Here is a 25,905-nt window from a genome sequence, read left to right as displayed (position 1 = left end):
GGGGGGAATATAGGGTAAGGGCGGTTAAGAGGTACAAACTACTAGGTATAAAATAAGGAAGGAGACCTTCAAGATGGCAGAGGAGTAAGATGTGGAGATCAACTTCCTCCTCACAGATACATCAGAAATACAACTACATGTGGAAAAACTCCTACAAAACACCTACTGAACACTGGCAGAAGACCTCAGACTTCCCAAAAGGCAAGAAACTTCCTACGTACCTGGGTAGGGCAAAAGAAAAAAGAAAAAAACAGAGACAAAAAAATAAGGACAGGACATGCACCTCTGGGAAAGAGCTGTGAAGGAGGAGAAGTTTCCACACACTAGGAAGCCCCTTCACTGGCAGAGACGGAGGGTGGGACGGAAGCTTCGGAGCCACGGAAGAGAGCGCAGCAACAAGGGTGCAGAAGGAAAAGCTGAGAGATTCCCGCACAGAGGATCGGTGCCGGCCAGCACTCACCAGCCTGAGAGGCTTGTCTGCTCAAAAGCTTGTCTGCTTTTAACAAAGATGTTAAAAAAAGAAGTAAGATACAAAGATGTAATGTACAGCACAGGGAATATAGCCAAAATTTTATAACTATAAATGGAGTATAATCTATAAAAATAATGAATCACTATGTTGTACACCTGATACTAATATAATTTGTCCATTATACCTCAATAAAATATATAAATTAAAAATACTGAGGTACCCTGTGAAGTCTGAGGGCAACTTACTGTATGCCAGGCATTATGCTCAGCTCCAAATCACTAGAAATAAAACACACGGTTTTTTTACTTAAAACATCTTACACCCCCTAAAGTAAACATATATGATCAAAGATATGATAAGGTTAATATACCAGGTCCTGAGTTGTCGTAAAGGAAAAAAGGATTATCAGCTTGGCTTGCAGGCTGGAAAAGGTGCGGATTAGAGAAGACTTCACAGTGAGGATTCCATATGAGATGTGTCTTGAAGATGGATAGGAGTTTAATAGACAGACAAAGAAGGAAAATCATTCAAAGCTGTAGAAACACTATGAACAAAACTATGACATATTATAGCACATTTGGCAAACTGTAGGCCTAGAGTGTTGTCCTCAGTCATGGGAAGCAGTGTAAAATGAAGCTAGGAAGATAGTCAAGGACCAAATCAGTGAGTGACCTGTATATGCAAATGAGCTTAGATATGCAAATGAGCCTAGATAGTAACTCATAGGCAAAAGGCTTTCAATACTTTGACTGTTACTAACAATGAGAAATACATTTTGCATCACAATCACAATACATGGATATCCACACACACACTCACAAATTTATGTACAACCAAAACAAAAGTTTCACAGAATAATATTTATCCCCACTCTCATTGTGTTTTCTTCTATTCTATTCTATCCTATCCTATCCTATTAAAAAATTGTTGGTCTTAATAATCTTAATTGATTTATTGGTCCATGAGTGGTTCAGGATCTGAAGTTTGAAAAATCCTGCTCTAGGATACGGGACTTCCCTGATGGTCCAGTGGGTAAGAGTCCGAGCTCCCAGGGCAGGCGGCCCGGGTTTGATCCCTGGTTGGGGAACTAGATCCTGCATGCTGCAGCTAAGAAGTCCACATGCCACAAGTAAGACCTGGTGCAACCAAAATAAATAAATAAATATCGAAAATAAAGAAAAATACTGCTCTAGGATATTGGGAGTTTTAAGTGGGAGTAAAATAATTAGATTCTTATTTTTTAAATCAGTCCTGTAGTATAGAATATGAGTTAGAATGAAGTTGAGTTGGGAGGCAAAAAGTCCAGGCCAGAGATGATAGAATCCTCTATCAAGTTAAGGGCAACAACTATGACAGATAGCAGGCAGAATAAGCAAGATTTGGTGACCACTGGTCATGTGTATTGAAGTAAAGAATAAGTCTAGGATGAGACCCTTGACATTAGTTTGAGTTCCTCTGTGGCTAAATGAATCATTGCTGAAAGAGTGAATGTGAAAAATCGGAGCTGGTTTTGGCACAGGGATGAATTCTGTTCTGAATATATGGATGCAAAATGTTTGTAGGATGTTAGCTTGGAGATACCCACGAGGCGGTTGGTCATATAGATCTTGAGTATAAGATAAGCTCACTGTGTACAGTGATAGTTGCATTTAATGCATGTACTCCACACAAATCATGTAGAATGAAAAGTGAAGAAGATTGAAGAGGGAGCTTAGGCAATACTGACCTTATGGTGTCAGTAGCAGAAGGAAAAGATGGGCATGATGGAGAAGTCAAAAGGAGGAAATAAATCAGGAGAGAGTAAGATGATGAAAATAGGAAGGAACAGCACCAGGAAGAAGAAAGAACTTATGAGGGTCAAATAGAGTAATTAATATAGTAACCAAAAGGTATGACTGTTGGCGTTGATAATAATTAATTGATATCTTTAGCAGAAACTGCTCATTGGCTCTCAATATCCATTCTTCTCTCCTTCTATGGTAACAGAACCTGGGATCTTTATCTGGGAAGGGGACGCCTGAAGTAAAGTCTATTTTTCCCAATGACTTTCTATCTGAATGTGAGGTGTAACAAAGTTCTGGCTAATGTGAAGTCGGTAGAAGGGCTATCCTTCTGAAAATATTTCTGAAGTCTCAGCCTGTGTGCATTCTGTTTCTTCTTATTCTTCTTCCCTTCTATCCTGTTGCAAGGAACAGCATTGCCACAATTTAGACCGTGAAGTCAAGGCCAGTCAAGGGCTGGGTTGGCTACATTTTTTTATGTAAAAAATAAGCTCTTATCTTATTTAAGCCATCACTATTTTTGGTTTTCTGTCATTAGTATCTGACTCTAATTAAACTACACAGTGACTTAGGAAGAAGTCTCAGTGGAGATGGTAGTGGGAAAACCCATACTGCAGTGAGTTGAGTGGTGAAGTTGTAAGCAGCTTTTGGCAGGAAAGAGGTTTCTGCAGGAGACCCCTTTGTCTTGTCACTTTAGCAAAACTGCATTGTAACTAACATTTAAATCAGGCGCCCCATACTCTACTCATCACCAACCCAAGCACACCTTTCAAATCTTTTGATCACACAATACCTTGCCTAACCTGTTGGTTCTTCCCTTTTCCTGTCACTTTAGCAAAGCTACATTGTAACTAACCGTAAACCAGGCTTTCCCGCCCCAACCCCGTGCTCTACTCATCTCCAGCCCAAGCACACTTTTCAAATCTTTTGATCACACAATACCTTGCCTAACCTGTTGGTTCTTTCTGTAGATCAAAGAAGTAGAAATGAAGAATGAGTAATTAACAGATGACCAGATCTCTTCCCTAGCTTTCCCTTCAGTAATCTCATGAACAAACTATGTGAACAAGCTAGCATCTAAAGAAAGATCACAAGAAGTCAACAAGCCTGCACACAGTGGGGGATGGTGATGACTTTGACCCTCTATCTCAGTGATTAACTGACATTACTTCCCTTTTCCCTTTAAAAACTTTTATAGCCAAACAGAATCATGGGAGTTGGTTTGGGGGGACATGAGTCCACCTTCTCCCCAGATTGTTGGCATTCTGATTAAAAGCAACTTGCCTTTCTACCAACAATTGCCTCTCAGGTATTGATTTTCGAGTGGTGAGCAACTGGACCTGAGTTTGGTAACAAAGACATTAAATATTATCAAAATCTTGTAGGCAAAGACATGAAATACATATCATACTAAAAAGTCACAAAAAGCTTATTTTCTGTGAAACTACTCATTTATTACTATTCATATTTTAATATCAATGAGAGTCGTGGTAGATAAAACAATTTAATTATTACATAGAAAACATACTCCATTTCTACACACACTTAGTGGATATTCTCCTCAAAAGGGGACTGCTTATTTAAAAGGAAAAAAATGAAATTCTGCCATTAATTTACAAGGAAATGATCATTGTTGGCATAGAGCCACTTACTATCCCATGAAGAAATGAGGTAAAGCAGTCAAAATACTTCCAATTCCCATAACGAAGCAACCAATTCCAATTAGTTTTGGTCTGTGTAATTTGGCTCCAAAGTAACTCACAAATAAAATCACAAGCAAGTTTCCTAGAAAGAAAACAAAATTATTTTGATATGATTGATTATAGCAAACAGTGACTGAGTCCAATTTTGTGTCCAGTAGAATGGAAGGCCACAGAATGGATACAAATAGAGCATAAGACATGGTACCGTTCCTCAAAGATCGGGTAATTTTTGTTTTTAAATAGTCTCTGCCTTTTATTTATTTATTTATTCATTCATTCTTTTTTTTTTTTTTTTTTTTTTAATTTTGGCTGTGTTGGGTCTTTGTTGCTGTGTGCGGGCTTTCTCTAGTTGCGGCGAGCTGGGGCTACTCTGTTGTGATGCGCAGGCTTCTCATTGTGGTGGCTTCTCTTGTTGTGGAGCATGGGCTCTAGGCACGCGGGCTTCAGTAGTTGCAGCACATGAGCTCTGTAGTTGCGGCATGTGGGATCAGTACTTGTGGCACGTGGGCTCAGTAGTTTTGGCTCATGGGCTTAGTTGCTCTGTGGCATGTGGGATCTTCCCAGACCAGGGATCAAACCCATGTCCCCTGCATTGGCAGGTGGATTCTTAACCACTGCACCACCAGGGAAGTCCCTGGGTAATTTAATTAAGATGAAACTCACTTACCTTAAGCCACTCACTATAAAGTTGTATGGTGTTAATAATAAGCAGAGATAAGAACTAAAGTACTTGAAGTACTTGGCGATATTAGTGAAGCAAAATTTTATGAAGAATTTGGAGTTGAGTGGGTTGTACTGGAATGGAGAAAAATGGACAAAAATACCTGAGGGAAGGTATTTATTCATGCATTTTTCATTCACTCCTAGAAATCTTTAAATTCTTATTAAGTACCTGTCATGGGGTTAGAAGCCAGAAATAGAGGAAAAGAATAAACAGTGCATGATATCTGCTCTAAAAGAACTTACCTACCAGTGACAAAAATAGATAAATGGACAGAAGTACTCTTAGACCACAGAAAGGGGAAGCTTAAATTAATTAGAGGTTTCAGGAAAGTTTCCTGGAGGACAGGTCACTTGAGATTTAATGTTAGCTATAAGTTATTTAGATTCAAAAGAGGAAGAAGAGCAATCTAAGTGGAGGGGGTCATGACCAATTCCAGTCCATCTGGAGCTACAAATATAATAACGAACAGACAACAACAAAGAATTACTGAACAATTGCTGGAAAAAAGTAACATGAAGTAAAAGCACCAAACTGAACCAGCAGATAAAGTAACCCATGAAGATTACAGTTAAATGAGGAAACTAAGAAGAGAAGACATTTTGAAAAAAATCCAGTTATTATCTCTAGAGGTACAAAGGTATGTTGCATCCATAAAATAAGAACTGGCAGACTAAAAATAATAAGAGAACAATAAAGTATTGTTGCAAATTTAAAATACTATACAGAAATGTATTGGTATTGGGACCTGATACAATAAGATGAAAGATGGCATCAGCAAAGACTGATGGAGTTTCAAGAAAAAAAAAAGGTTGAATTTTAGAAAGAAAAACTTAAAGTGAAAAAATAGCCAGAAAATTTAATATTCATATATGATTCAGAAGAAAATAGAGGGGAAGGAACAAATTTAAATGTAGAAAATAAATTTCATGAGCTAAAGGAAGGCTTAAGGCATCAGATAAAAATTTCTACATTTCTCCAGCATAAATAATGTAAAAGAGACCATCCTAGGTATATGTTGGTAAAATTTCTGAAATTCAGGCATAAAGAAGAGGTCCTATCAGGGCATGACAATGATACTGGTAATGATTTCTTATGTATAATATTGTGTTATAACACAATAGATAAATGTCTTAAATGTTCTGAGAAAAAAACATTCTGAAGTTTTAATTTCATACTCAAATTATCAGTTGACTATGATAGTAAAGTTAATACATTTTCCAACATGCAAGGGCTCAGAAAATATGTCTTATGTTCAATTATTTCTGGAAAAAAAAATACTTGAAGATATACTCCAGAAAAACTAAAGATGAGACTTGAAGTCATAAGGTTCAAGAAATAGTGTTAAGAAGGAAACCAGTAAAACTTATAACCATGTCCAAATAATTGCTTTTAAATAACTACAAAGTCTAACAAAGATAATAAGAATCAATTCCTCAATATAACGAGATATACAATGAATTAGAATTTAAAGCTAATCACAGTCTAATACTAAAGTTCTAGATGGTTTAGAAGGTGGAAAAGTGAAGGATATGTATGGTGTAATAGCCTCTGAATCATGAAAAGTCAGAATTCATGACAAAAAGATAGATGGGTCTTCCTTTATACAATTATTTTTTAAATATTCAATAAACAAGTATATTTTTAAAAGGTTAAAAGATAAAGAGCAAACTTGTAAAAAATATGTGTAATCTACACAACAGACATAATTTTTGAATCCCTTCAAATCATTAAAAAGTGGGGGGAAAAGGAAAATGGGCAGAGGTAATCAGCGACCAGTTCATAAAATAAGAGAAAAGAATGTTAAATAATTATATAAAACCTCACTATTATTGGAGAAATCCAAATTAAAATGAAGACAACAAAAGAATATACTCAATGTTCTAAAAAAAAAAGTCTTTTAACCCCAAATTTTATACCCAGTTCAACAGTAGACCCTAACAAAGATTGCTTCAAAATTATTCTCCTCTCCTCAAATCATCAGAATCATAATCCTCTCTCCAACTTTTTTTTGCACTAGGGCATCTTGAGAAAGAGAAGTTTTAGCCCTGCAAAATATTAGTTTGCAGGCAATGAGTTTGTGTAAATCAGGGTTTTTTAACCTCTATACTTTTGACATTCCGGACTAGGTAAACTAGTAAAACTAGGTAAAACTAGGTAAACTAGGTAAACTCCTCTTTGTTTTGGAGGCTGTCTTGTACATTGTGGGATGTTTCAAGGCATCCCTGGCCTCTACCACTAGATGTCAGTGGCATTCCCTAATCCTCAACTATGACAACCTAAAATATCTCCAGATATTGCCAAATTGCCCCTGGGCAGGGGGTGGGGATGGGGGCAATTTACCCCTGGTTAAGGATCAGTGGTGTAGAGCATATGTGAACACTTTTTTACCTCTGCAAATCTCATTACTGAGTAATAATCAAAACAGAAACAAAAATTACCCATTTCAAAGCTTCCATCAATTAAGCCAACAGTAGAAGATGATATGTCAAATCTCCTTTCTATCTGAGTGATGGAACCTTTCATAATGACTGCACTTAGTGTCTTAGAAATAAAGCTGAGTGACAGGGCTGCCAAGAACATCTAAGAAAAAGCAGAAGGAAAAGGAAAAATAATTAATCATAAGATCACATAATGATTATATATGCATAGAATTAAAATAGCTTTTCTTCTTTACTTAGTAATATTTTTATCATAAAAAGCATACCCACCTTTCTTCTATTCCAGTTGGTACTTCTTAGTCTGTTTAACATTAACATCACTGTACCGGTAAAGCACCATTTTCTTTCTTCCTTTCTTTTTAAAGCCATTTTAGTTAGTCATTCCGACCGTGCTGCACGGTATGTGGGATCTTAGTCCTCAACCAGGGATGGAACCTGCACCCCCGGCATTGGGAGCACAGAGCCTTAACCACTGGACCGCCAGGGAAATCCCTCATTTTCTAACTTGGTTAAAACATCAGATTATTAGAGCAGGACAGTCAAAGTTGTTATTTTTTAATTAATGTCATTAGCTGATTTCTAAGAAGCTAGATAATGATGTGAGATGGCCAGGATGACAAGCTATTCTTTAGTCCCAAATGAACAGCAAAGGCGTACTGTGAGGGGAGTAGCTAGACATTCTCAAAAGTAGTATTTCCAGGAAGTCAGCTGAAGAAACTTCCATTTATAAAACCTCACTAATATTGGAGAAAACCAAATTAAAATGAAGATAACAAAGCAATATAGTCAGTGTTCTAAAAAAAAATAGAAGACTTTCAAGCCCACTGGTTATAGATGTTTTATTTTCAATTTGATTTTAACAAAATTTATTTATTCATCTTTCTTACAGCCCGCATTTATATCCATAAGTAAATTCCTTTTACATCCAGTATTATTACCCAGAGTCACAGGATCATAATAAGATTCAGCAATCCCACTTCTGGGTATATATCCAAAAGACTTAAAAAAAGGATCTCAAAGAGATATTTGCACATCCATGTTTATCACAGCATTATTCAAAATATCCAGGAGGTAGAAGCAATCCAAATGTCCATCAACAGATGAATGGATGAGGAAAATATGGTATATACATATAATGGAATATTATGCAGCCTTAAAAGGAAGGAAATCTTATCACATGCTACAACATGGCTCAGCCTCAAAAATATTATGCTTAGTGAAATAAACCAGTCACAAAAGGACAAATATTTTATGATTCCACCCATATGAAGTATTTAAAGGAGTCAAAATCATAGAAGCAGAAAATAAAAATTCAGTTCCCCAAAACTGGAAGAAGACAAGAGAGAGTATTAGTATTTAGTAAGTATAGAATTTCAGTGTTGCAGGATGAAAAAGTCTAGAGATTTGTTGTACGACAATATGAATATACCTAATAACCACTGAACTGTACCTTCAAAAATTGGTTAAGATGGTAAATATAACATTATATATTTTACCAAAATAAAAAATGTATTTTCCCATTGAAAAAAATGTGGGTGGTCTTTTGCTGAGAGAAGTAACATATCCCACTGGATAAGTTCAAAGTGTTACTGGCTGAAGGATAATGGTACATTACTACATAATTTCATTTTTTTCCCATAACTTCACTGTGTTGTCGTCCCCTGACCTGTGAAGTTTTATACAGATGTAGAACTTCTTGGTAAACTTTCCCTCCTCCATTCCTCTCCCCACCCTTTACTTAAAGTTCTGTTCTTTTATATAAATATATATATAAATAAATAAATCATATATATATAAACATATATATTATATATGTGTGTGTGTGTGTACAGCCATGGGAGAATTTTTTAATTTATTGAGTTTGTTGCCTCCTTTCAAGAGTGGTGAATGAAAATATCTAGTGATTCTTGCCTGTCTGTTTTGTTTTACATATGGAAGCTCCCGTTTCCTTGTCTCTGAATATTCAGTCTTTGTGAAGCCTATCTGGGATGGAGAGGCAGAAATCTTTAGCATAGGGTAGTTAAGAGTTAATCTGCATATGGGCACCTCACTTCTTCATGAGTGTTGCCAGCCACTTGAGACGCGGTTCTGCTCCATATGCCCGGGAGGGCATCCACCCACGCTCACTACCTCCTGCCCAGGGTAGATGTCTCTGCAGTTTGCTGCTTGGACTAAGTGGGGGAGGGTAATTTGATGATCAGGGGAGATGTTAAACAAGGAAAGAAGCATGTTTTCTCTGACTGAGTGGAATACCCTATACAACAACCTGTCGGTGGTCCCTGGGACCTCTCTTGATCCCATTGTCAGTGGCTTTTGCCTTTAAAACACGCTTGGAAGCCATGTCCATTTTTTTTCAGGTTTCTTTTCCTGCACTTGTCTTGGGCTGTGATTTCTTTCTTTAGCCTAATTCTTTCTACTTCTTACTTTTTAGAAAACTCTTATAGTTTCTGATTTACAGACTGTATCTCTTCTTGTTTTCTAGCACATCTAGAAGTTGCCCTTAATACATTTTACATTATTTATTAAAATTGGAGGGGGGAGGAGATGGCTTCAACCTTATTATTCTGTCTGCCGTATTGAACTAGAAGTCAAGTTCTGCCTTTCCTTCTCTAATAAATAGAAAAAAAAATGTCATCAGGCTCTCTATCAAACTCAGATGCCTGACACATAATGAGTAAGTATTCAATAAATGTTTTTTGGTTGTTGAATAAATTGTTATTCCCCAAATTTAGGTTATAAATCTGGTACAGAGCTTACATGTAGTGAAACCTCTCATTTCCTAGTTTCCTCAGCTTTTAGATGGAGATAATTGCAGTAAAATTGCTATGAAGATTAATTAAAATAATATATATAAAATTTTTGGCACATAGTATTGAGAAATGTCTGTTTTTATTATCACTCTGAGCTATCATCATTCAGCTTTTGGCTGTAAGTTCGGTCAAATAAAAATAAGACTCTGATCATTTAGCCAAACACATTTTTTGTCAGGCACTATTTCACGTGCTGCAGAATCAGTAATGAGCATACTGGCAAAATGATTTATTGATTATTAAAGAAATACTGAGGCAAACTTTTATCTAAATCCTTATCATCAAAACACTAATTGGTAAAATCAAAGAGGAGGGAGTTTCATAAAGTAACAGGACATCTCAGTAAGCAGATACAAGCATAACCAGATGTAAATCCTGTCCTATATAAGAGCAGCTTTCTAAAAGTTCAGAGAAAGATTTTGTAATGTGCATGTCTTCAATCTTAAAAGGAAGATTAGCTCAAGACAAAAGAGAGACTCAATAAAGTCAGAATTCATACAGTATAATCCTAAATTGGTTTTACAAAGAAGAAAAGGGTAACAGATGCAAACACAATGGCTACAGTAGGATTCCTCCAATAAGCTAGGATTTTAGAAGGATATGAAATGAGTTAATATAGACAGATTTATAAATGTGCTTTCTTTTACTCTAACTATAACCCTGAGAGATGGGCATTTTTAACCACGTTCCTAATGTGAGGCTGAAGTTCAGAGAAAGAATGATATGATGATTTTCTCAGAACATAAAAAATTAAATAATAATAAAACTGAAATCTCCAATGAAAAATATTAAAAGACCAAAGTATAAGGATAGAGAATTTAAGACTGAGAGATTTCAAAACAGAGATACGAATGTTCACAATCATCAAATAGATTTTAAAATATCACAGGCCGAAAGACACAGCTAGCGTTGAGATAAGAGGTAAAGTCTATATTTATTTACCTGCAATCGTGGCAGGTTAGTCCTTTGTTTATGATGGCAAGAGTCTTAGAATTAAGGTCAGAAGACAGTTCCAAGTTTCTACATTGCCATATGTACAGCCATGATTAACTCAGTTAACTCATAGGAACCTCAAACAAATTTACTCAGCAAACATTTATTGAGCAACTACAGTATGGCAGTTCCTCCACTAAACCTTGGAGTTGAGACAGGCATAGAGTAAGAAGGGAAGTAAAAACAATTAAGACGTAATAAATGCCCCCAAAGAACTAATGTTTCCCTGGGCCAATAAAAAATTAATGCCAGTATAATAATGTAATGAGTACTGTAATTGCTATACAGTTTTAAATTTATGAGTACACAGAAAAAAGTGATTAATTCTGTCTACACAGGTCAAAGTTTCTATAGATGTGCTAACATTTAAACTAAGTCTTTAGGGGTTAATAGAAGCTTAGAAACCGAAGAAGAAATAAACATTTAAAACAAAATAGGAAACACATGAAAAGCCCCAGAGTAGTGAAAGAACACAGATCATTTGAAAAACAAAAAGAATGTCTGTGGGTGGAATATACGGATAGAAGTATGCCAACCATTGGGAGATCAATCTGCATTTTTAAATGTGATGTAAGGAGATTAAATTTTAGAGGGCTAATTCTGGTAGCCATGAGGAAAATGAATTTATGGCAAATAAATTAACTAGAAAGCTGATTTCAGAAATAAAGATGAGCAGAGATGGGAAGAGGAGTCTAAAAGGTTACAGACACACTTGGAAGAAGTTTAAGAGGAGAACCAATAAGATGTGGGAATAATGGAAAATAAGTATTCTGATTTTGTTTTATAGTTTGTATAATTGTATGCAGTAATACTATTATTTGGGATGAGAAAAAGAGAAGTCTTAGGGTTAAAGACAATGAAATCATCCTTTCAAACCTCAAATTTGAGATGTCTAAAAATAAACATCTACCAAATAGACACAACTAAGGCAGGGTTTGTGCTCAAGAGAGAGTGTTGTCTGGAAGTAGTTTTGAGATTTACCAGGGGATAACTGTACAATTAATCCATAGGCTTATTCCATTAAAAAACCTCCTCCTGCCCCACTGCATCCTCACTTTTCCATAACTCTCTCTCATTTTTTCCAGTCAAAACTGAGAGTTGTTTACGTTTGCATGAATCAGATCTTATTTCTTGCATCATTTTTTAAACTATCCTCAGCAGGCCTAGGATACTTTGGCTATTCCAAACTGTATTTCAGGGTTTTGTTTCAAACTCTTTTCTCTTTTTATTCTACATACTCTTTCTGGAAAAACTCATAAATTGTCATTGTTTTTATTGCCACCTAAATGCTGATGATTGCCAAATCTATATTTTAAGTCAAGCTTGCTTTTGCTGAGGTTTAGGCTGCTGTTCCAAAGTGCCTGCATTAGAGCTCCATTTTGGTTTTAATGTCCAGATTGCATCCTTTTCTTCCTCCCCTTTTACCTCCTTTCTTGTGTCACCACTTAGAATCTACTCTCTTATCACATCCAATCAGTCCCCCAAAGCTAAATATTTACTCTTATAAACATCTCTCTTTTTAATATGCTTCACTTTTTATTCCTACCTCAAATGACCATCATCTTTCACCCAGAATACTACTATTTCTAACTGGTGTGTCTTTCCTCACTGTCACCTCTTTTTCACACCACACCCAGGGTGATTTTTAAAGACTTACAATGATTTCCACTTCCAATATAGCTGAATAAGTTCCCACTGGACTGATCCTGTAGCAAATAACCATTGTAAAGTCTGAGGGGAAAACAAAAAACACCCAAAAGCATGGGAGAGCAAACAAAAGCAGTCAGATTCTGGACAGGGGTTGACCCTTAAAAGAAGGAAATGCCTTGGTTAATTTCTCATTCTTATGGCTTTAAGGTAAAGTCACAATTAGCATTATTCACAAAAGCTGAAATTCTTTTAGAAAAATCACAGTCCTTGTGGCCTGAAGAATGAGAAAGAAGAGTTTAGTTAAAATTTAGGGGAGAATCTCATGAAGGAGAGATCCAGAGAATGGGGAGCCCCAAATTCTGCATATAAACTGTCCAAATTTTTGACCTCTGAACTATTCATGAACAGGGCAACTCAAGTGAGCCCTATGGATAAAGTAATTTGATTGAGATTTGAACTATTTCCTAAGAGATAGAGTTTGCAGTTTCAGGCCAACAAATTTAATTGCCTTGTAAAACAAACAAAAAATATCAACACACTTTGGAAGAATGTAACAATGTTCAAAATTACCAACATATGAAGAGCCAAGAAAATGTGACCATTTCTCAAGAAAGGTAACAGTCAACCAAGACTAACCCTGAGATTACACATACGTTAGTATTACTGGACAAGAATTTTGAAGGAACTAATCTAACTGAGCTCTTTGATGTAAAGGAAAGTTATCTCACAATGAATGAAAATAGAAAATTTCACACAAAAAAAACTGTAAAAAGAAGCTATAAGAATGAGAAAAGATACAGTATCTGAAATAATATGCATAATCAAGATGTTAATTTATGCCACATCTTCTGGATAGGTGTTGTGTGTGTTCTCTCTTTGTAACCTATGCTTTCCTATGACGTAAATCTTAGTAAGTCTCCAAACTTTCCTAAACAGAAACTATCAATAGTCAATATAGCTTTCAAAAATATTTGATAGCAGAGATAAAGATGAAGGTTTGCATAAGACATCCTACATAAAACTTAATATCTCTCCATCCAATGGATATTTCTCTTTCCAATTAATACAGGAAGGATATGAATGTGAATTATGTTATGTGGAAGCTAATATTTGCTAGGACTGTTCCAGGTATTCTAGAAGTATTATTTCTAATGCTCACAAAATCCTTGCATGGTATGCATTACTCTCTTCATTTTACAAGTAAGAATAATAAAGTTTAGAGATGCAAAGTTATTTAACTAGGGGAATAAGGCTAAAACTGTAGCAGAACTGTGATTTGAACACAAGTATTTCACACACGAAAAGAAAAACAGTTCTTGGATCTAATATACTAACCCACTTTTCCTTCATCTCTTTATTTTCCTAAGTCAGATCCTTGTTACGTCTCACTTGGGTTACTTGTAGTAGTCTGCCTGCTTTCCTCCATTTGCAGCAATGGGAATACTGCATGTGATTTTATTTTTCCAACTTTATTGAAGTATGATTGACAAATAAAATTGTATAAATTTAATGTGTATAACATTGCAATTGACATATGCATAAATTGTGAAACGATTAGAACAATAAAATTATTAACACATTAATCACCTTACATAGTTACCTATGTTTTATTTTTGTAGTGAGAACATTTAGATATACTCTCTTAGGAAATTTCAAGTATATAATACAATATTGTTAACTAGAGTCATCATGCTGTACACTGGATCCCCAGAACTTATGTATCTTATAACAGAAAGTTTATACACTTTGACCAACATCACCCAATTTCCCACACCCTCTGGTTCTAGCAACCACCATTCTATGCTGTTTCCATGAATTCAACTTTTTAATACCCACCACAGTGACACCTCTTTAGTGAAGCTGTATATTGCCTATTAGGAATTTGGTTTGTATCTCTCTTATATCTAGTGTAAATATATAATTTATCTTATAAACTGAAATAATTTTTAGAGCAAAATGAGTGTTAAAAATAAATTAAGCTGAGAACAGTTTTTGAAATTTTATTGATGAATAAATTGCTTGTTACTATTCTAATTTTTTCAAATAAAAAACATATATCCAAGTAAATTGAAGGAAACATTAATTTTTTTTCTTTTCATTGCTTACTTTAATATTTAAAATTAATACACAGTATAATTATTCTTGGTGGATATATTAGTATATTTTTATGTATGCCAGTATGTTTCCATGTATATCCATGTATTTTATTCAGTTTCTTATGAGTATCTCCATTACTATGTCACTATTATTTTTCTGAAGGATAATTTTCAAATTATTCTTATACATTTTAGTTTATTAAAAAAATTATCTGAAATCTTCATCAAAATTGCATTTTATGATTACTGAATTTGAAATTGTCAACATTTCAATTTACCCTTCTCTGTAGATCATAATATTTTTAAAGAAGAAAATATTCCCTTAATAAGCCCACAGTAAATTGTGCTAAGTGGAAATATTCTCAATTCCTTTTTAAAAATATTTACCTATGTACATTTTTTATTCTAAATATCACAGGTGCTGTCATTTTTGCCTCTCTTTAGAGTATCTTTCTTGAAAAATATTTATATAAGAAAAATTTATGTTTTCTTTAACATTTGCCAATTTTTGTCACTGGAAAATTATAGGTATATTCAGTTACTTTTTATTCAGATAAAGAATATACATTTATCCAATTCAAATAGTACCTGTATTCAAATAATTTTTCCATATGTCAAGATATTCTAAAATACAATTTTAGAATTACAAAATTACATTTTGTACATTATATTATCTCTAACCAGTTAATTTGTTCAGCTCTTAACATTCTGTTTGCAAAAATTGTGATTTTAATAATTGCAATATACAAAAAGTTTTTTTAATGGAAGTTTTTGACTCTTCATTAAATATTTTTATCAAAGAATTCAAAGCTATTTTGAGGAAAGTGCAATGATAATTTACAGAATTACTTTATGAATATGTCCAATGTCATTGAAGGATACTTATTTTTATAACAAAGATCAGTTTCTTCCCCAAACTTTTATATTCAATTATTCACATATGTATGTAACTGTTGATGACAGCTTCAATTCAACTTGTAGAATATCTAAGACCGTTCACAATTATGGATTATAAATTCATTTTAATCAGTTCTAAAAACATTCTGCTCCATTATTTTTTTGTTTTAGTAAATTGTTTTTTTACTGTTACTCTCATCGTCCAGTAAAATTTGTATTTGTATGAGCACCACAAGAAAACATATTTTATTATTAATGTTGAATTTTTAAGTTAAATATATAATAGTGCTTACAATAATATTAGAAATTTCACCTTTGAAGGAAGACCTTTCAAAAGCTTTACTTTGATTCTATGAATTGAGTTAAAAATAAAATCAAACTATTATTGATTAACTGATTTTCTATTTGAAACATAGATATAGTATAGTATATTTGCTCAGTATACTATTACTGTTATTGCTTCTCTGTTCTTTATTATTGGGCTGCAATTAACATACTTTATACACACTGACAACTTGCTAACTCGAAGCTTTTCTCCAAATATGCTGCAAGAGACTACCCAGGCAATTTTATTTGCTTCAGCTAGTTTGTTGTCACCTTGAACGCATGTGCAAATGAATCACTGTAACCCTCCATGTTTAAAAGCAAAATAAGCCAGCACAACCTACTACCCCTAGGCAATAGAATGTGGTCCAGTTGCATTAGCCAGTACTTTCTTCTGGTGACTGCTTTTCTGTTTAAATATTACTTAAATATTTCATCAGAACTGATTTTACCAATAATCTCTGAAAAACAAACAGACTTCATGTTCCCTGGACAAAGTTAAAACAGACTTTATGTAACATGATTGCAATTGAATCTGATCTCTGGTCTTTATTCAGCAGATAAGACTATAATTTTGAGGAAAACATCGTAAATATTGATCTAAGTCAGCCCTGATTGATTTTTTGATTTCCTCTAGTCTTCTCTATGGGGGTTTAAAGGCTTTGATTTAGTTTTAAGAGTTTTCCATTTACAACCTAGATGACTTCACGCAAACTTCCCAACTTCCTTGAGTCTTGGTTTCCTTGACTCTGTGCTCAAGGATTGCTTTTTCCTGTCTGTGAAAATCGCAATACAGTCTATATCATTCACTGTCTCACCGTTTTGTGACAAAAGCAAGAGACAGGATTATCACTTTTACCCACTTGCATATGGAAAAATTAAATTACTTTCCTAAGTCATCAACTAGGTCTTTGGGCCAGGTCTTTTAGTTCCCTTCAGATTATATTATTTAAGTTAATAGAATAACAAATGCTGTTCTTTAAAAAAAAAAAATTAAATAGGTCAAGACCACAAAGTGATTCACAAGACTGATAAGTCTTCTCTGTTATAGGTCAAATGTAAGAATTTTTTTTTTACATACTATCCATTACACACAGACTGCTTTATTTTAATCACATTTGTAAGTATCTTTTTGTCCATCAAGAATCAAAGAGAAGATATCAAAATCTTTCTAAATTTTCAACATTAATAAATTCTTAACTAGAAATGTCACCAAAGACCTTTTATTCAGATTTAAAGATTGATTTATATAAAGATTTATATCATTGTGTTAATATTTTAATATATGCTTCAGTTGAAAACTCTAATTTGAAATATAATGTTCTTTTAAAAAACTGGCTGCCTTTTCTTTAAATCAAAATTCTCCCTTTACTTATTTTAGTTTGAAAACATGAAATGCATTCCACCTTGAATCCATTGCAGTAGTTTCTAGTTTTCCTTTTCTCAGAATGTTGTGCCTCTGCTGTCTTACTCAAATGTTGATTCTGGTCCATCATTGAACTGCAGATACCATGTGAATGTTTTCAATTTTTGTCGATGTTTCGTTCAAAATGATCACCTTTTTGGAGAGGAAAGTTATAATTTATTTCACTTTAACAATTCAGAAATGAGAAAAGCCTCAAGGTCAACATCAATCAATCAATAATTCCACTAATATTCATTCAGGACCTACCATGTCCTGAGCACCAGGACACAAAAGGAAACACACACTCACACACACACTCACAGACACACACACACACTCACATGTATACAAATTTCTAGCTTTAGCGAGATTGTAATTTAGGAAGATAAATTTATGGAGGGGAACTTGAAACAACAAATAAGGTAATATAGAATCACACACTAGATTGGATTAAATAAATTATTAGCAATTGCCTATTAGAAATAAATTTTTGTTATATTTTCTGTATATCTACATTATAAGGGTTAGGAAGGCAAATAGTGTTTAATTCATCTTTCTGATTTTACAAAATGCCAAACAGTACCTTGCATATAGTAGATAGTCAAAATGAATAGAAAAGTAATGTAATTAATTATAATTAGAGTGGCCTAAAAAGGTTTCAGAGAGAAAATATTGATACCTCTGGAACCAGGCTCAAAAAACAGAGAAAGTTTGGATTTGTTAAAAAGAGCTTCGTGTACTGTAAGTACCTGGCAGAGGGACTATGGCCGTGCTTGAACTTACCATCACCATGATTCCACTTTATTTTAATTTTGTTTATTTATTGTTGAAGAGAGAGTATATTTGAAGTTGAAAGCACAAAACATCAAAAATGACATACAGGAAAAATTCTTCCTCTAGCCCTCATCCAGTTTCTCTTTCTGAGGAAGAGTATTACTAGCTTTCAGTGAATCTTGTCCAGAAATACGATATGCATTTTTTATTAAATACACAATATTTTCCTTTTTTAACACAAATGGCAGCATACCGTTACTACAGTTATCTGCCTTTTTGCTCTGCTTTATATACTTAACTTTATATTAATATGGCTTACTCAGTTTTCTTATGGTTGTAGGGTATTCCACTGTCTATAGTTTATCTACCTAGTTTTATGTCTAGGTAGGATCTAATTTAGATTAGTTTGCATCAAATTATTTCATATTAGAAAAATTTCTTAATATGTCTTTTGATTTATGTGTGATCATTTCTGTAGGATAAAATTCCTACAAGTGGAGTTTTGAGGTCAAATGTAAGAGGGATTAAATTTTTGAGAGTTATTAAGCCCCTATCTTAAAGACTAGTAAAGTGAATCAACTTATTTCTTAGATTTGCTCTTTTTTGTAGAATAGTGTGTTCTTCACTGAGGTTTAGAAAATGTATTCTTATTTATTCATATGTGCATAATACATATTTATGTAGCAAAAATACCTATTTATGTATAGGAACAAGCATAAACATAGATATATGATTACTAATAGAGCACTAATTATACAGTATATTTAATACATGTTCTATATACAGTTGATTCTCATTATTTGCAGTAGTTGTGTTCTATAAAGTTCTTGCAAATGCTGAATTAGCAATTACTAAACATTGCTCCTAGGGGAAATACAGGGTTTGGTTCCTGTTTATCTGTGGTCACATTTTTGTCAACCAATGAATACATAACCTTGTTTTATGTCTCCTTCCTGTTAGACACCTTATTTAATTCGTATTATTGATCACTAACATTGAATCTGTGGACAATAGCACTTTGCAGCTCAAGCCTGAAGGAACCTTATGTAATTCATGTATCTTTTCCATCAGGCACATCACAGCTTTCTTGAACTTAGGAACACTAGACAGCACTTCAGCATTATGCTTGAGAGTCATTTTAATAGCAAAATCACCTACAAAAAGCACACAAATGAAAAAAATGGCTCTAAGTAGACTGTGAAAACGTCACTTGTTTATATTACGAGAGCAAAAACAAGAAAGCAGAGCCATATCTTATATCTTGTCCAACCTCAGCTGAGAACATTCATGTGGGAGAGCTCAAATTTTTTGCAACTCTCTGCAGGTATGTGAATGACCATGAAAGAGCAGCAGTATTGATTTGAGCGTTACAAATCCATTTTAGTGAGTAGGAAAATTCACAAATACAGAATCCATAAATGATGAGGATCAACTGTCTATTCTATTCATTAATTCATGCAATAAGAATTTATATATATATAAAGTCCATCAATATACATAATGCATATTAAATGGCTAATGTACAAATACAGAAATGATAAATATCTGAAGATATTATCACTGTGTGTATATGAATGTATATAAACATACACATGAATGCAGAAACCCACACCCATGTACATCTAAGTGAATCCTAGTTATTCTATACTTCTGGCGTGTGGTCCATATATACCTGGACCTGTTCAGTTACTGAGTGAAGTGGAGTGAGGAGGGAATCAGTAGTTCGGTCCCAAAGTCACAGGCAGCCTTTTGATAAATTTTATGTCATTTTTACATGAACACCTCTTTCTGTATCTTTGTTCAGGACTTAAATGTTAGGAAATCATTTTTACCACTTAATCCTCCGAATTATTTGAAAGGTGGATAGTCACCCTTTAGCTTTAGTTTTTTTCTTTGGTTGGTCGGTTTGGCTACTCAACAAACATTCCTGAATGCTATGATCTCACCACTCCTATCCCTGTTGATTGCAATTGATTAAATTATTGTCCTGTCTCCCAGCCTTCCCCATTTCCTATGCACATCACATCCATCCTTAGAATCTTTCAGAGGTCTCCTGTACCACACAAAATAAAACTCACGTATAGTATTTGATATTCTTCCTGAACTAAAACCAGCCTTTGTTTTTAGTCTCAATACACCCATAAACACTTTCCACCCTGTGGAACCACTGTCCCCAGAAGAAAGGTCTCTGCCTACCTGTATGTTTCTTCTTAACCTGTAATGTTCTTCTTCATCTCTTGTTTGTAATTCTGCCCCAACTCACCCCTCTTAGATATTTTCCCGTTGTTACTCCCAGTTGAAATAACCTTTCCCACACTGCTGTTCCACTGGACAATATCCCTCGTAACGTAGTCATTCTTTTTCTCTGTATTTCTACTACTTTCCCAAACAGACTGCTAGTCCACACCTCTCTCCTACATATTGAGGAAAAGTATCCCGATAAAAAGTTGGAAATGTAGGCACTTTTACCTTATTTCTGAAAAAGATTAAATTATAACAAATCACTACATAGTAATTAAAAGGTTGAAATATCAATTCAGGGTTGACTCGAAACACCGTATTTTCCACATCATCATGGCATTTTAAGCCTGACTTGAAGACATTTAACAATTTTTTCCTCTGGACATATTTTTTTTTCTCAGAGTTCTAAACAGCTAACATGTAAATGAATTTTGGGGATGCAATAAGTTTATAACATAAGCCACGATGTTCTGTAAGACAGGCATTCAGATGTAGCATTGCAACTCTTCCTTGAATAATAGTACAGTCCAGTTCTGCTCCCTTTTGATTGGGGTGGAGTAGAGGGAAGAATCTCACCAGCCTCTGCTTATCTGTGCAAGCTTTTTCTATGTGAGTGATCATAGCAAAGCAGTGCAATCCAAGTGATCTACCATGTACAATACCTGTGGACTAAGGAGGGAAAAAGGGAAAACAGCATTTACTAACTTCTTAAACCTTTTATGGGTCTGTAAACAATTTAATACTTTTTAATTAAATAATATTAATAATAATTATAAGGGTAGCCACCTTCCTGAGTTGGAGAAGGGAACTAATATTTTTGAGTCCTTAGTTTGTGCCAGGAACTGTGTGGAGCAGAATTTTTTTCTCATTTAATCAGAGATAAAATCATCTAGAAAACCTCTTCTTTTGACCTCCCCTTGAGTCAAATTTGAGTTGAAACAAGGAAAGTTGAGGTGAGTAAGTGGCTATGAGGCATATCCCATTTCTTGATGTTTGCCAACTAACTCTCCAACCCACATTATTTTTTCAGACTTGAAGTTCCACTTGAATTGAAAGTAATAGGAATGGGATTTCAGTCTTTATTTTTAAATTATAAATGTCTGATTTTCTGTATTTTATTTTTAAAAACATCAACCTGAGGCTCAGCTACCTCTAGAAGGGATAGTTCATGTTTTAAAAGTTTAGAACATAAGGGTGTAGAAGACACATAACATAAAATATGTAATATTTATCATGTCCATCAAAACAATTTTTCCCCTTGAAATTTCTGGAAGTTTCTCACATACAGGAAACATTGAAATTCGAGAATCTCAAAGGTTCTTACCTGGACTTAGGATCCTACAGCAATGGCCACAGGTCCATCCCTTTATCTGTGTTATAGTCTCTTGTTAAATAGTTAGCTTGTTATTTTTTTTTTTTTTACAGTCCAATGATGATTAACTACCTTCTTAGGTCATTGTCCCAGGCAAATAGAAGAAAATTAACTACTTATCCTAAGAATTTCCTCTGCATGCCTGTAGTTTAAAGATTATGTTAATAATTTCTCAGAATTTACAAATTACTTGTATGTAAAAGTTCAAAAATTAAGCTTTACTTCTGAGAATAATTTACATTTGCTTACTCAAGTTGTTTGCATATTTTTCTTTAAAAATACAAATACAACAGGTTATCCAAAGTGATAAAACAATTCCACATAGAAAAGACTACAAGGCAATTTTAAAAATTTGTCTGCACAAGGACCTACTACATAGTACAGGGAACTCTGCTCAATGTTATGTGGCAGCCTGGTTGGGAGGGGAGTCTGGGGGAGAATGGATACATGTATATGTGTGGCTGAGTCACTTTGCTGTGCTCCTGAAACTGTTACAACGTTGTTAATTGATATACTCCAATATAACATAAAAAGTTTTAAAATAAATAAATAAAATAAAAAAGGGGAAAAAATTAAAAAAATAAAAATCTGTCTACAGGTTCCTTTAGCATTCAAAAAATCAAATATACTCTTTTGTTTGATATTTGGGTGCAATTCTAATATGATGTGTCTGGATACCGGATGTCCCATATGGAATAGTAAAGTGCCAATTCATTACGAGACAGGTCTTCTAAGTGACAACATTTTTAAAGATGATGAAAGTCAAGACTACTTTGCATAATAGATGTCTTATATCAAGGTATACAGAAAGTAGGTCACATTATTTCTTTCTATTCACTTGGTTTTTAGAGATGGGGAGAGCTTGACACAATTGAACATTTCTTGGGGTTCTTGAAGATTCATGCCCTCATTTGTTCATTCAGTAACTCAAATGTTTTTGAATCCCTGCTATACGTCTCTACCTCAGATATTGGGCTCTGTTCTGGAGGTGTACTAATGCAAATAAAATTCATACCCTTCTTCTCTCACATGAATAAATAATGTATATTATTTATGTTTTATACATATATGTTATTTATTCATTATAGTTATATATAGTATATATAATATATATGTATGTAGAGAGAGATGTGTGTGTGTATATATATATGGCTATCATATATATATAGCAGTGTGAATGTATATACATGTACATAGATATGCACATACACATATGAATATATATATGTACATACATATATAGCAATGTGAAGATGCATATGTGAAAACACAGTTACCCCTTATCTCTCCTGCAGGACAATCCTTGATACAGCTGCAACAATATTTATTTAAGTCATATATCTCAGTTATTTGATAAATTGGTTCGATCCTTGGAACTGTTGGAATCATGGGAAAAATCAGAGACTGTGGAGGGGAAAGGTTAGGAAATATTTAATTTCTCAATTAAAGGGAACTGAGGAATGAAGACCTGGGCCTGGGAAGGTTAGGATCCAGTCATCTATAGCAGACTGGGCCCCCCCCCCCCACACTCAGGAGATTCTGATTCAGTTGACCAAAGATTATGATGTTTTAATAAGCACTTCAGTGAACTTTTATGTTATGCCAGATTTTGAGAACCACTGTAGCAGAGCTAGAGAACATTTTCAGTTGATTTTGTGAACTTCCTTTTCATTCAGAGTAGGGTTATAGTCTAGGGGTTCCAATGCTATTGATTTTCTCTTTAAATTTCTGTTCTACCCAAGTCACATCACTTTGTTTTGAGACAGCTATGTTGAAAGAATGAAGGTAAAACAGTACAAATTAGTAGACCCTCTTTAATCCCTAAACTAAAGCTTTCTGTTGAAATTCTGGACTGTTTCCAGAGGTCAAAGAGCATTTGCTCTTTTTCTTACGTGACTGTTTTAAGTACTTGAACTGTTCTTCTTGTGTGACTTGTGGAAGAATAAAAGTGGTCAAGAAAGACGTTGCAACAGCTCTTTCAAGATCAATATTATGCTAACATCCATGAGTCAATAGAATTGCAAAATTTGCTAAAAATAATCTTATTGGTATTTACTTCAGAGATAATCATCCCAGTTCTGATGATATATCATGGTCTTTGAAATCTGATAGATTTTGATGCCAATTTGTCTCTGTTACTTGTTAGCAGTATGAACCTAAGTAGGTTATCTAAACTTTTCTGAACATGAATATCCGTATCTGTAAAGTAGGAAGACAATACTTGGGGTAAGGATTAAATAATGTATGCAAATTGCTTTGCATAGTACCTGACAAATTACAGATTTGATACCTAATAAGATTCATTGTACGACATTAGTGTATTATAAATACTCAAAGCAATTAATTCATATGAAATGAGTGAAAATAAAATCTCCATGACATGTACCCAGCAGTTTTTATTTCCAGAGTACTCAGAGGGGTCCGCAGGCATTCTTGAAGAGGGAGACTTCAGGCTCAAGGACAACCTGCAGCTGCCACCTGCCATACTTCTCTTAGTAATGGTCAAGAGGCAGCCCCGTAACACAACATTGTAAATCAACTATACTCTGATAAAATTAACTTTAAAAAAAAAAGAGGCAGCTCTGGGAGGCTGCAGACGACTCCTGGAAAGAACCTCACATTTTCTACCCACTAGAGCCCTGGCATCGTCATGATTGATCTTATTGTGGCCATCATTTTTCTTGTGTTGGTCACCACCATGAGAAGTGAGGGATTCCCTGATCACTCTCTTCAGCTCCTGTCTAATCCCCATATGGCTGTGCACCCTCCTGTATTTGCCCTCATCTCCTATCCCTCTCCCAATCCTGAAATGAGATACTTCTCTTGAGATGTTTGGAACTCATGGTTAATCACAAGTAGAATTCCCTCTACCTTCAGCCTCTTCCCTGACGCATTTTGCTTCACCTTCTTGCTTTAACTTAAACCTGGCCCTTCCCTGATGACATTGCCTTTCAAAGCTGCTGTGATCAATGGGGGCTACATTGTTCTCCATTTTGCTCCATACCAGATGCCTTGGTCTCCAATTTCCCTTACTGTGCTACTTCCTTTCTGTTTTCACACCCTCTTCTCTCAGAATCCATCGTTATGAATCTCATATCTAAAGACTCCATCATTTCTTCTTGGTGGAATCACCTACCAGTCCTTGAGTCACTCCCACTTCTTCCATGAGTTTTAGCTCTTGATTCAAAGCCAATCTTTCAAAATATTCCTGCTGTCATAATTATCGGTAATTTTAATGACCATAAAGAGAATACTTCTAATTCCCTGACTTCTTAGCTTTTCAACTTTCTCTTCTTCAGTAGTCTTGCTTCTACTCACTCCAGTGGACATATCCTAGTCTTTGTCACATCAAAACTGCAACTTCGGGCTTCCCTGGTGGCACAGTGGTTGAGAGTCCGCCTGCCGATGCAGGGGACGCTGGTTCGTGCCCCGGTCCGGGAAGATCCCACATGCCGCGGAGCGGTTGGGCCCGTGAGCCATGGCCGCTGAGCCTGTGCGTCCGGAGCCTGTGCTCCGCAACGGGAGAGGCCACAACAGTGAGAGGCCCGCGTACCGCAAAAAAAAAAAAAAAAAAAAAATCCAAAAAAACCAAAAAAAAAAACCCTGCAACTTCTCCATAATACAAGTTTCAAGAATTGGAGTTCCACTATCTATCTTGCCAGCTCAAACACTGTAGTACCCCGGATGCTTCCACTGACCAGGATCTATCTGACCATTGATTGATTTTACCAGAGGTTTCACTGTGCCTTATTTCATGTTGTCATTTCCCTCCATATCTGGGTTAAATTTAATGTCATGGTAATCACTTTCTTCCATATATCTTCAAGTCATTTGTGACCCTGGCATCATTTTAATTGCTTAACAAAACACAACCTAGATTAAATACAACTCTCAGACTACTCTGTCCATTCATCCATGCTGCTGAATGTGATTGAAGAAAAACCCTCAGCCGTGTTGACTTTAAATTTAGGATCATGAAGTTCAAATGGGTCTTTCTTGGGCTTAGGTATTGTGTTGCATTTTCCCAATCCATGTCGTCTTGCTTTCTCAGTAACTATCTTTTGCCTTCATCTCTTTCCTCAAAACTCTAACACATTTTTTCCTATCTCCACCTTCAGCTGATGATGATTTCACTAACAAAAATGAAGATCAAAATTTCCCAAATCTTCTTTCACCACATCTGTCTACCTATAGCATCAGTACCACATACTCTGCCTTGATGAAC

At 34.8% G+C, this 25,905-nt stretch overlaps 1 protein-coding gene across 1 annotated transcript in view; it reads right to left on the bottom strand.

The window, feature by feature from the left end:
- Positions 1–21,691, bottom strand: part of LOC102988795 (solute carrier organic anion transporter family member 1B3) — a 47,982-nt gene extending 26,291 nt beyond the window's left edge. Inside the window, exons 1-4 of the mRNA XM_007127994.2 lie at positions 21,633–21,691; positions 17,295–17,446; positions 7,119–7,260; positions 3,906–4,038 (exon numbers count right to left, since the gene is read on the bottom strand). Of these exons, the coding sequence (XP_007128056.2) occupies positions 3,906–4,038; positions 7,119–7,260; positions 17,295–17,384 (365 nt within the window). The 5' untranslated portion in view covers positions 17,385–17,446; positions 21,633–21,691. The remainder of the gene's footprint in view (positions 1–3,905; positions 4,039–7,118; positions 7,261–17,294; positions 17,447–21,632) is intronic.
- Between the last annotated feature and the right edge of the window lie 4,214 nt (positions 21,692–25,905).

The sequence above is a fragment of the Physeter macrocephalus genome, chromosome 6 (assembly GCF_002837175.3).
Source record: "Physeter macrocephalus isolate SW-GA chromosome 6, ASM283717v5, whole genome shotgun sequence".
Classification (NCBI taxonomy): Eukaryota; Metazoa; Chordata; class Mammalia; order Artiodactyla; family Physeteridae; genus Physeter; species Physeter macrocephalus.
This window is presented reverse-complemented; position numbering and strand designations above follow the sequence as displayed.